Consider the following 12,738-nt stretch of genomic DNA (forward strand, 5'->3'; position numbering starts at 1 on the left):
ATTACACTTTAGTATACTGGCACCAACCTTAATAATAAATATTCATGGGAACCTTATTTTAGCTAGATTTCTATAAGAACAAAGTGAAGTTTATGATTTTTAAAGTAATTTGTATGTCCACGCAGGAAACTGAACTTATCGCATACAATACTCTCAACCTTCCTCAACTCAAATGTACCTCACATGTCTCTAACACCTGCCAGCTATATAAAAACAGCTGTATCTGTACAAAACAATACTCCTAACTGTCTTCATCCTTTTTAATTATAGCAACTATTATCAGTACCATTGCAATAAAAGCTGCATTAAGCATTCCTTTTTGTTTGGAACGCTGAATAAATATAACACGTTTTCACGGCAAAACAAAATTCATTACTACTCTGTTAAAAAAAACGCGCATTCTTTATTAATTTTTTTATATTGCGTATCAATATAAAAAGGCAATGATCGCCAGTTTGAGTTATCCGAGTCATAAATCACAAAATTGGTTGCATAGTTGTTCTTAGAGCAGTAGTATGGTTTGTCACTAAAGGAGCGAAAGTTAAGCTTTCTTCCAGAGATGCAATGCAAAGAGTGAACTACGACCACTACAATAGCGTATTTAGCTTCTCGGTTTGATGGATAGTGGGAGTGCGATCAATCAAGAAGTGCATGGCGGGGGTATCATCATTACTTGAAATACCATATAGAAGGCAAGGCTTGTGCAGGACGTCACTCTAAGTGAATTCTCGACCCATCCCGAGCGGGAAACACGTGCAAGCTTGACGGCGGTCACCGAAAATTGACAAACACCTCGATTGTTGCCTTACATTTGTAACTGAATATTACTTTATATAGAGGCAGGTTACTAGCACGCCAGGTTACACGGCAACAAAGGATTTTTTTCTCGTAATTTCAAGAGTCAACGCCGGTTTCTTTTTACATTATTCTTCATTTTAAATATTTTTGGACGTTCGAAAGTGGTAGTTGTGTCTCCCCCTGCACGTCAGCAATTCGCTGACGAATTTTATAGAGCTCTGTGTCCCTCGGACAGCGAAATTAAGCTGAAAATTAATCTTTGACAAATATTCCTGTCTGCGCTCGAGAGCAATACACCCTTTTCAGTTTTACACAAGTGCCCTAGCGCGCGCCCCATGAATTTTGGTTGCTGCGTTCTTTCTTCTGGCTGCCCTCCCAACAGATCGCCTTACCGCACTGTTGACGTCTTCTTAGTCGTCCCCTTTTATATTTAATTACTTAGTTTTTTTTTAATTGCAGTGTAAGTTTCTTTTTTGTCAATGTTTTTTTTTTTTTTTTTTTTTTTTTTGTGTCTGGTGTATTTTCTTAATTTTTAGTGTTTTTCTTGCAACTTTCATCGTCTTTGACTCGGGAGTCCACAGACATCATGCCGCTGCTAACGCTGCTTCAGAGGTCTGTACTACGTCACGATGCTGTATTTCGCTATAAACTCGTCTGTTTTACTATTGCATGCATGGAGTCTCCAGAGAGCAAATTTGGAATGTCACTGCTCATGTCATCTTTGTAAGCGAATCAACGACGTAGCAATCGCGACGGGAGAGCCGACTGCGCTTCGACCTGGCCGATCGCGCTCGCTCCGCTGAAACGAGAGCGCCTGACTCTTCAGAACCGCTAGCTCGGCGGTAATGCAGCACGCTGCTTATTCGTGTGGAATCCTTTGACCTGCGAACGCCCGCGAAGCCGTTTTGGTGTTCGGCGTAGCCTAGCAGCGCCAGTCAACAACCATCCCCGCGGCATCGCAACCTTTCTGGCGCTCGTCGGCCGTCGGTGAGCGCCGGCGATTAGCAGTCACGACACGACTTGTAAGCGAGCATTTTATAAACCTTCGCAAACATAAACCCCCGTGACGATGGACTGGCGGCGCTCGAAGAAGAAAGATTACGATGCTGCAAAGACGGTTGTTGAATCGTAAGCTGAGCCCTGCAACGGCTTCGCAGGCGTTTGAAAGAAAAGTATTCGCGAGGAAAAAAGCAATGTTAGGAATCCTCAGCAGGCTAACGGTGCTTGAAGGGCCCCCGCTGACACTTGAGAAGAGCGAGCGCGGTCGACCTGATCCAGGCGCAGTAGGCTCTCACGTCGCAATTCCTAAGTCGTTGCCCTGCCTTCAGTGATGACATCTGCATTGATATTCGAAACGGCTTTCTTGAGAGTGCATCCCGATCCAATAGGCAAATTTATAGCGCCATGCCGCGCTGTGAAAGGAGTGGCGCTTATCTTCGCCGCGGCGTAAGCAGCGACGTAACTTCAGTCGACGCCCATGTGGAAAACAACAGAATATATTTAAACAAAAACTAACCAGACAAAACGTACAGCACGCAGAATGAAATAAATTTACCTAGAAACAATAGAAACACACTGGAATATATAAAAGTAAATGATCAAAGCTAAAGACTAAAGAGTAAGAAGACGCCTATGACGAGGTAAGGCGAACTGAAATGCTGTGCAACCAGGAGACAGCACGCGGTAGCCACAATTCCTCGGGCACGCACTAGGGAACTTGATAAAACAGCAATATCTAGATTATTCAAGTTGCAACAATCAAAGACTACAACGAAGTTAATGCACACCATGTGCATTACGCCTTTCCTACTCGAATGCCTGACTGTAGTGAGCATTGCATGTACGGGCCTGTCAAGTGCAACGTGCCTCTGGCGGCCTCTAACCTAAATAGCCTACACCACCTCAGTTCTGGAGCACCGGCTGTCACAACATACTCAACGACTTCTTTCCCCAGGGAGCGCAGCAGAAATTTGTGTTTTTTTTAGGATTGGGGCTGTGAAATTCAAACCTATCCAAGCTTTTGGTTCTATAGATGTTCGATGTTCAATTGAGTTGTTATCTAATAAAGTTTAACACTTCCTTACACCCATTTTCAACAAGATACTCCGCAAACTCTTGAACAAAGCACGATCTGAAGGTGTATTCGACCTAATCACTTAACAATGACGTCAGTAAAACCGCTATGAAAGTCACAGTTGGCACGAGTTTGAGACTTAAAACCCAAGCCTCTAGACAATTTTTTTCAGGTGGCGAATCTCAAAATGCTGTCTCTCCATAACATTTGTAACCGCTCAGGTATAATTAACCAATTCCAGTGACATAAATCGGAAATGAAAGCTGTAAAAACATGATAGAGCATCACTCATCTTGAATGCAGGCATCGCTAGGAAGCATATCTAAACAGCGAAAGAGTATGACATTTTATTGCTAATGTTACAGTAGTACTATAGTGATCCAGCTGTTAGGACTTTACGCCATAAGAAAGCAACAGCTTCTAGGGTCTGTGAGCACTGTTCTGTAGCATTGCCTCTTACCACAGGTGACCTACTTTTACGAGTTAGTGATGACTTAGCTTTAAATAAAGTTCATAACGAAATTGATAGAAGGCGTTTTTTTAAGCCTTACATGTTTGTCAAAAAAAGTTGTGAAAGCTACACTTATGTGGTTTCTGTAGGTGAGTTATACGGCCGGGAGGCATGGAACACGCGGCTAATCGTAATGATCAGTTGGCTAAGTAAGTAAAGTTTGTTAATTCACTTTATAATTAATGAAATTAGGCATGTGGTTTTAATTAGAAACTTGCTGAACGTCATCGGAAGCCACTAATTCAGTCATTTTCAGAAAGCCTTTGAGCGGATAAGAAGCGTAGCAGTGTATAAGTTACCACTCGTGGAGCAGGTACAAGTCTAGCGGCTGCGGTAAGGCGCCCGCGCGATTTTTCCGTCCCTTATGAGAGCCGCAGCCCTGTATTTGCTCCACGAGTGGTAACTCTAGCGCACAGCTGCACTTCTCACGCGCTCAAAGTTTTCTAAAAATTATGATTTAAATGTTTTCGATGACGCTGAGCAAGTTTCTAATGGGAACTAAACGATTATTCTCACTAATTAAAAAGTTAGTTCGCAAATTTCACTCAATTAGTCGACTGATTTTTACAATTAACCCCATATTCTATGTCCATCTGGACGTATACGTCACTTGCAAAAACTGCATAATTGTAGCTCAACTTTTTTAAACGAACCTGTGAAGCTTAAAAAAGACACCCTATATATATATATATATATATATATATTGCGTCACCTCGAGCAGTAAATTTCAAGTGTTTTTTTTGTTTTTTTTTTAGTTTGACAAGTTTATTTCTAGACATGGATGCTCGTACAAAAATTTTTTTGTGGCTGCCTGGATTTTGGTGTAGCATATGGTACAGGCGATGCTTCTCTAAGTTGATGTGAACGTCCCTCAGAAGCTTCGGCTTGTGCTGCTAAGTGAGAACGAGTTAATCAATATCTTATATGACACTCATATAGAACGGCTTCTTAAAGCACTGGACCACATTCTACTTTTTTATCTATATGATTACACCTCAAAAATTAAACCTGCCAGAAAAAAAAAAAGAATAATCGCCTAACTTATCAAATACTTGCTGTAACAAGCGTGTGAAATTTTTACATCGTTCGTTATAGAGATTTTTGAAAAATGCCAAAAAGCAGACTGAACTATGGAACTGAAATGTTAAGACATAGCCTCCTATAGTTTTTAACTTGTTTATTAATATTTACTACATACCTGTTAAAACGCTAACATCAATTTCATTAAAGATATGTTTATGTTATACTTTAATATTTTCTAGAGGTGTGCACATTTCGAATTCAGTGTTTTCTTAGAGTTGTGTGTTTTTTGTTTACTTTGTCTTGTTCTATCGTTGCAGGATTGCAATTTCTTTCTTGCATTTCTCATCATATATCCGCGTCTCTCTGCGAAGCGGCTATGGACGTCACCAAGCCAACATATATTCTGTTTTTGCCCAAGTCTTCCGCACCTGTGCAAATATATATATGTAAATAAATTGAAATTAAATGCGGGAAAAAGAAAACATAAAGTAAAACATGCATAGATGCTCTGCTATATTTTTCACGGGCATCGAATACAGCCACCGGATGCTAGATTCAACAACCCCACCGTTGAATTCGTGGAACAGTTGCCCCTGCTCTGGGTCTTTAACTATAGCTGCTGACGCACGTAGGTCGGTTCACCAGTCGGCCGGATGCAATGCGCACGAAACATAGGACAGCGGAAACAGTTGCGGAAATATTTATCGCCTTGTGACTCATCCACTTTGGAGTACAGGAAACTGTAACAACAGATCAAAGGAAACAATGCAAACGTTTCCTCTTTCGCAAGTCATTTGTTCTGGGTGCAAACCGCACCAAGACAACAGCATACCAGGCATGATTGAACGGCATAGAGTAAACATGCCTCGGTCAAATAAAGCCTGAAATTAGAGCGTGTGATTCATCAAGCTAGTTGACAGAAGTCGTGCCAGCTGTGTATTTGAGAATTCGCACAGCTGCGCTAGCCTATATTAAGTGAAGTTCCACAGAACAGCTCTACGGCACCGATATTTGGCTACTCGGTGTATATATTTTTACACAAATAAAAAAACTTGCCTTTCACACTGCTGAAAATACGCAATCCGGTTAAAATCCTGCTACGAAACCTACAGCCAACTGCGCCAAGAAACTAGCCCTGAAACGTGTTTGTAAGCCCAGATTTGCAACATTGTACACCTTTTTTTTTAAAAAAACGATACCATAATTCGCCTGTTACAGTGCCCTATGACGGAACATAGCTAATCTTACAGCGCAGTGACACTGAGTTCACCCTCTCAAAAGACGTCCGGCAGGACGTTACACCGCTGGACCACATCCGACCGGGCCTCTATATATAACAATGATTTACATCAACCTAACAAACCATATTACACCATTGAGTAAAGAGAACATCTCGGGCCTATAAACAACTCGCTAGGGGCGAACCATGTAGCGCTTCCTGGTTAGCCAAAAGAAAAGAAAGGCCCCGCAAAAAGCACACGAGCAGAACCAGTATTCCAGCATATTATGTTAGCTTGATATAAGTAATGCAGATGCATTAGTTGAATGCCTTCTATAGATTCAGTACTCATTTTGTGACAGATTATCGCGATATTTTACTACCGGCTAAATATCGTAGGTCATGTGTGCATTTAGGCAATTCCAGCGGTTGAGTTGTGATTTTGACTGCACAGAAATCGTCCAAAGGCATTGCTAACAGATAAGTCACATAGAACAGCATGTATATACAAGGTGTTAAGGATAATTACAATCAGGTGGCATAGTCTCAGCGATGTGAAAATTATGATGCTAGCTCATCATAGATACGAACTCACCTTGTTCAAAGTTTAATTTGCTTTCCGTTTGATATTTAACGAGACTTATTACGACAAGATAACTTTGTGCACATTTGGTGCTAGAGTACTTTAGTTGCCACAAGCTGTTGAAGCTGTCACATCAATTTCATCTAGGTGATTGGCCTACTCTCTGGAATTTTACGGATATAAAATGCTGGTAGTATTTTTGTATACTGTTCTCTCGATGCAGGGTGTGATACGGGCTTCGGTCACTTGCTGGCCAAGCGATTGGCCAAGGAGGGCTTCTACGTGTTTGCCGGCTGTCTCTTCTCCGACGGCGATGATGCCAGAGAACTAAGGTCTTCGCCGAACATCCACGTCCTTCAGCTGAACGTCACCAAGGAGGACCAGGTGGAGCTCGCCTTACAAGAAGTAAAGAATAACTTGGGCTCCAGAGGTATATGCACTCCAAACAACAAGTCGGCTACTAAAAAACTGATATTATAGTTATGTAGACTTGAACCGATGCCTCAAGTTTCAACCAGTTCAGAAGCAGGGTTACGTTTCAGACATTAAAAATATTGAGCAAGGATTTTCCCGAATGTTCAAACGGAAACCAGCTTGCCTGTATTTGTTTTTCTGTGAGATATATATATATTTTATAAAAGCATGAAGACGAAAACCGGGATTGTTCTGTGATGGCGCATCCATAGGAAAAGGTAAAATAGGATGCAGATATTAAGAAAGTAAATACGCATATTAACGAAACACACGGGCACTGTTTTGGTTGTGAAATAAAGAAGCTCCAGTACGTTCTTGGAGTGCTCTAATTACCCTACGCCGCTGCTGCCAATTATTCCAAGCGCCAAGGTTCTGCGACCAGATTCAATAAATGTGAACCTGACAGTGGTGCACTCATTTGATGTCTCTTGGCATGTATTGTTTTATGTATATACACAATAAATGCCCAACATCTTGCTTGCAGTTGCACACAAAAGGCGAATGCCAACGTAGACTCCGTAGCCTTGTCGAATGTATTAAGACCGGTAGCTTGAAAAAAGCTTCGAGCGGCATTGGGTGAACTGTTTCAAACTTGAATCACCGGCAAAATGACGAGCGGCAACGCGCCATCAGAAGGCGCAGCCAGTCACCTCAGCTGGCGCTCTGGTGCTTTACAAATTACTGCTCCCGTCTGTAAACTATGTAAAAAAATAGTGTATGAAAAAATGATGAAAACATCGAAGAACGCACCACTTTAACTGTTTTAGAAACACTATGGTGTTCAAAAAAAATACCACGCAATATAAAACAGTTTTTTTCTATAATGGTTGGCGTTTGCAAAACAAAAGGTTCTATTATACTTCACTGGTGTCTCTTACTTCTGGTGAGTATTCCCATTGGGCACATACTACGGCCCCAAAATAAAAAAAAATAAAAAAAAAACTACTGCTATGAAAAGAACGTATTGATGTGTTCTTTATATGAATATCGATGCCTGCAACGCTTTATTGGTGAACTTCGGGATTATTTCTTTTATTGTAACCAAATTTTTCTATTGTTTACCGGTTTGCCAATAATTTGTTATCAGGGAAGTACTCTGTATTATAGAATTTATTCTGTAATTTTTGTCCTTGATGCTGCGGCCTAACTGAAACTGAGGATCAGTGAAGCTGATTCATCATATGTAACATTAGCAATTAAAGACAGAGTTAGGCCTTGTACAATCTGACTGTTCCCGACAAAGCGAAGGGGATGGCGACAAACATGTGTAACAGAGTGATGAAGTTAATTTTGCAAAAATAAAATGGCGACAGATTTTTTAAATTGTTTTGCAGAGTGTTTGCGCTCTCTTGAAATTCATATACTTAACTCCTACCGTTCCATATACATTTCTCAGCGGTTCACAGCTCTGCCGTCAACATTATACAAAGATTTCGTTTTTCTTTTCGTTTTTTTTGTCACAATAGCATGTTCAATTAATAAAAAAAGCGTGGCTCTATTGCTATAATAAACGCTTATGAATACGGTGTACTAGAAGTATTACAACTGCTCTACAGTTTCTAATATTAAATCTGTGTTTAATGCTCAAATCAAGGCTCCCTCAATTTCAAATAAACAATTTCACGAATAGGAGCCATGATATATGAATCAGGTTGCTCCTTATAAAGTCAGCCGAAAAAATCGGCGCCTGCCCGTAACGCGGTCAGTGATCTACCAAAAATGTATTTTAGTGGTGCATTTTAACCTTGTGAAATGTTAAGCCTAGCTCCCTCGTAAAAAAATACCTATATTCCCACCAGCTCCTACGGCGGTCGCCAACCCAGTACACAAAGTTAACCGAAGGAAGTATGCCTAGATTTGAGACTGTTTGCAACTGCTTGAACGAGGTGACGTGGTGTGAACCCGCGTTTGTAATAAAAGGCGCGACGGGAAGGAGACACCGTCGATCATTTGCAAGTTAACAAATGCATGAGCGACCAATATGCACAGGTGGTATCTTTCATTAAATTGCAAACACGTTGCGGTTTGAGTTGCTACTTCTCTTAGTTTTAGGTTCTCTAATCGAGTGTTTCGTACGTGACGCCATTTTTTCGGAAAGCGAACAAGCAGAGGGCGGGGCTCGGTCGAAAGCAGACGATGCAATCGAATGCCAACTGTTCCTCTTAAAAGAAGGAGGAAGAAAGCGCAGAACCAAATATTCCAATCACTCTTGTTTTGCGGCCTTCGGTATCTCAAACGGCATCACTTCCCTCACCGCGGGTCCAATGATGTAAACAATGTATTCTACAGATATGTTGCGCAATAACTTGCATTCTCTGGTAGTCGCTGCGTCCGCAACAACTGCAAAACTTTGTGATCATTTTCTTTCGTTTATTAAATCGCAGTACTCTGGTCAGTGGTGGCCAATGCCGGCGTGCAGAATTCGGGCCCCGTCGAGTGGCAGACCATGGCTCGCATTCGGTCCGCCTTCGAAGTCAACGTCTTCGGCGTCGTCCTCGTCGCCAAGAGGTTCCTGCCGCTGCTTCGATACTCAAGAGGGAGGCTCGTCATCGTTTCGAGCGGCTTTGGTCAGTGGTTATTCAATTGATTGGCATAAGCTAGCATTTTTGTTTCGAAGTAGTTTCGCAAAACAGCTGAGTTCCACTTACCAACCTCCAGTAAGTTATGTAGACAATGCATCAGAAGAATAGCCAGGTATCACAGTGCTTTGCCTAAAATTATTTTTATATCTGAATATATGGGGCTTTAAAAAGTCAGAGAAGGCCAGGGTAGAGCCGCACTTGAACTTGTTTGGCCAGAGTCGAGATAATTTGACCATAACTCTCCAAACAAGTGCCAATATTTTGCTTCACTGCTGGTAACCGGAAGTAATTTAGCCTCTTAGGGCCTAAATTGCCGAAGAAGTGCCAGAGTTCGGCTTCCTTTCTAGTTTTACGGTTTTCAAGTGGTATTTTCGGTCCTAAACTGCCAAACAAGTGCCAGATGAAGGCTTGAATACTGATTATTCAGTTCATATGCAGTATCTTTGACTCGGGTCTTGCACTTTGGCAATGATGTGGTGAGCCAGAGAAAAGTCATAAAAATGCCAATACACTGTGGCACTAGCCAACGCATTAGAGCAAACCATACTGCCGAAATCAAGCCCCTAAAATTGCCATGTTTGTGCCAAATTAGGCCATTTCCTGCTGTGCTACTTGGGCACACTCTCGAATTAGAGCATGCAATGTTATTTCCGCTGCGCCCAATAAACTGCATGGTGTGTTAAACCTTACTGTGCCTACCGAATATCCCTTCAGACTTCTTTTCATTTTGAGATATATCCAACAGTTTTTCTTGTATCACAAAAAATCGAGCGTATGACGTTCCGTGAAGTGGTGTCAGCACTAGTTCCCACTTTGAACAATGGAACGCTGCGACTCTTTGACAGCTAATTTCAAGATCAAATAAAATGTAGAAAACTTATATTCTCGAAGCAGTGTCCTCCAGGAAAGGCTCGTAAGCTCTTTTCTGGTAGCTACACGGGTCCGCAATTCAGGCAATCCGAATCTAAGAAGACTCGGATTTGGTTTCAGGGGTTGCAGCGTGAAATGATACAGAACTATACTTTGTTTTACATTAAGTCCAGACGCAGCCGCCGCTCAAGCTGGTGGGATTAATCAGGCAGTGTCAAAAGGGCACCACCATGTTGTTCGACGTGTTTCTGTATTCGATATACCATCGCTGAACAAATCATAAACAAAAAAGGCCCGGCGACTTGAGCTTTCCACGCTGCTTGATTGGTACCATTATCTCGTAGCGTCTGGTGCGTCTGGACTTAAACCTAAGCAAAGTGTAGTTCAAAGATATTTTTTAGGATAAACATTGAAAGTCATTTATATGTAAAGAAAACAAATCACGTACACACCTTCAAATAAAAAGTGATTTACGTCAAAAAGAGCTAAGCTAGACATTATTGGGAAACAAGGTTCTATATCCCGCAAAGTTCGCAAAAGAGGAAACGTGCACGAAGGATAAAAATATAAAATAGCTAAATAAATTGCCGGGAATGCGCTTTGAAAAGTTGGATCAAAGTAAATATGCCGTGTGTATGTTTTGACACTGGGAAGATAGTCAAATCCAACGGGCGTCTGGAGTCTACACTGCAGATGACAATATTAGACAGTTGAGGACCACTGCTGGCCTGGAGTCTGTAACGTGCATCACTCTGTAGTGATACACGAGCGTACGCTTGCAAGATGCTTATCCAGATCAAAACAGGCAGGGGTGCGAATGAAACCCAGGATGCCTGGGTAATCAAGCTACGTGGCTGGATCGTAACTAGTTGGATCTTGCTCTCTCCCGATGAGGTTCATGTTTGAAACTGCGTTTTGGGTTGTTACAATGCACCTTTGGCCACAGTCAGCGAACCGATGTTCTTTTGACTTTTTTGTGTGTGGAAAACAATAAGCTGACTGCAAACGTGCCTATGCTCGTCTCCAAAAAAAGGTATTCGCATCTGGATAACTTTTGCCTTTTGCAGTTTAAGCAAATGTACAACGTAGAGTTCAAGCTCTGGGATATCAAAGAATGATGTGTTACACAAAAGCTCGAAACCTTTTTCTCACGATATTCAGTTTCAAATGCCAAAACTTGCATAAAAGAAAAAAAAATCGCCTCTTTTCAGTTGTCTAGACCAATATATCAATCGTACACGTGCTGCGGTTGGCAAGTTTAAGAACACTAGGAACTTCTTTATAAATGCTTTTCCTTCTCCATTAAGCTTTCCTCAACGCAGACGCAACTAGAGCGCAACCACTCCGTTTGCATGTCTGTAGAATTCCGTATGTTATAGCTCATTGCAGAAAACGTTGCGGGACGGTAGAAATGATCTGCTCAAACTCCCGATTATTTGTTGCCAAAGTGAAAAAGTTAGTGCTAGTTATTCTTTATCCCCTCCAACTTCAAAAATATTTTGTTTTCTTCCCTGCATCTCCTACGCCCAGGCCGAGATACCCTTCCAATAGCGCCAATTTATTGCATGACCAAGCACGCCTGCATTTCACTTGCCGATGGACTCCGTCGGCAGTACTACGAGAGTGGAGTCCACGTCAGCACCATTGAGCCTTGGGTGTACAGGTGGGCTCGGTTGTGAATTTCTGCACGCTATTATTCGGAGCGTCCAACACCTATAGAGTTGCGCGCTGCTCCCACTTTCTATGGCGTTGTGCTCAAGTAAGGTGATATTAATCATATACTGAGGTTGGCAGCTACACTGGATGTCATGCCAGTCCGGCCGTGGTCTATATACGCAATGCTTAGTCTAAGAGCCGCACGGCAGCGCATCTGTCTTGGCACATGCTTGCTTGCTATACAGAAAGAAACCGTGGAACAGGAGGAGATAAGAGCGAACGGGGACTTCAGTACGCCGAGCTTGGATTGGAAGGATGATGGGTACACGCAAATGTGTAGTCACTGACACGCTGAGAAACGCAGGGTATGGAAAATTATGTTCTGGCATTTTTGCTTTCTGATTGGTTATTCCTACATTGTTATCGCCCATGCCGCAATGTCATAGTGGCTGTGGAGCGGTCAAGAAACGCTCGAGGCTAGTCACGTCACTAGGTTTCCTAAGCCGTGATTGACTTTAGCTCCCGTTGTCTCTACACACAGTGAGAACGTGCGTCTGGCGTTCGAGTGTGAGACACTCAACGAGGAACAGACGACGCGCTTGTTCTATGATGCCTGAAGCTCGTCTCCAAATGGTGAGTTTACCCCGTCTAAACAAATTGGTCCCTCCATATCCGCCTGATCACGTCATGGAAGTGACACGCTGTCGCCGGTCGTGATCCTAGCGGTGTCCCAGCAGCGATGTGCTTGTGGCGGACGCCTGTATTGAAGCGGTAGCTCTGTCGTGTCGCAGTCTACGGAAGCCTCGGCAGCCAGAAGTTGGGACGCCGTGACGACACCGGCACTTCGCATTCGCATGTGGTTTTCGCCAGCATTTCTACGACCAACTGCGAGAATTGCGAGATCCGACAGCAGGACTACCCGGATTCTGTGACGCCATTTCTTGCCAC

At 42.5% G+C, this 12,738-nt stretch overlaps 1 protein-coding gene across 1 annotated transcript in view; it reads left to right on the plus strand.

Moving 5' to 3' along the window:
- The window catches only part of LOC120849461 (retinol dehydrogenase 7-like), a 31,971-nt gene that overhangs the window by 2,716 nt on the left and 16,517 nt on the right, over positions 1–12,738 (plus strand). Inside the window, exons 2-4 of the mRNA XM_040221676.1 lie at positions 6,432–6,638; positions 9,067–9,249; positions 11,665–11,797. Of these exons, the coding sequence (XP_040077610.1) occupies positions 6,432–6,638; positions 9,067–9,249; positions 11,665–11,797 (523 nt within the window). The remainder of the gene's footprint in view (positions 1–6,431; positions 6,639–9,066; positions 9,250–11,664; positions 11,798–12,738) is intronic.

The sequence above is a fragment of the Ixodes scapularis genome, unplaced genomic scaffold (genome assembly GCF_016920785.2).
Source record: "Ixodes scapularis isolate PalLabHiFi unplaced genomic scaffold, ASM1692078v2 PGA_scaffold4__175_contigs__length_147842914, whole genome shotgun sequence".
In the NCBI taxonomy this organism is placed as follows: domain Eukaryota; kingdom Metazoa; phylum Arthropoda; class Arachnida; order Ixodida; family Ixodidae; genus Ixodes; species Ixodes scapularis.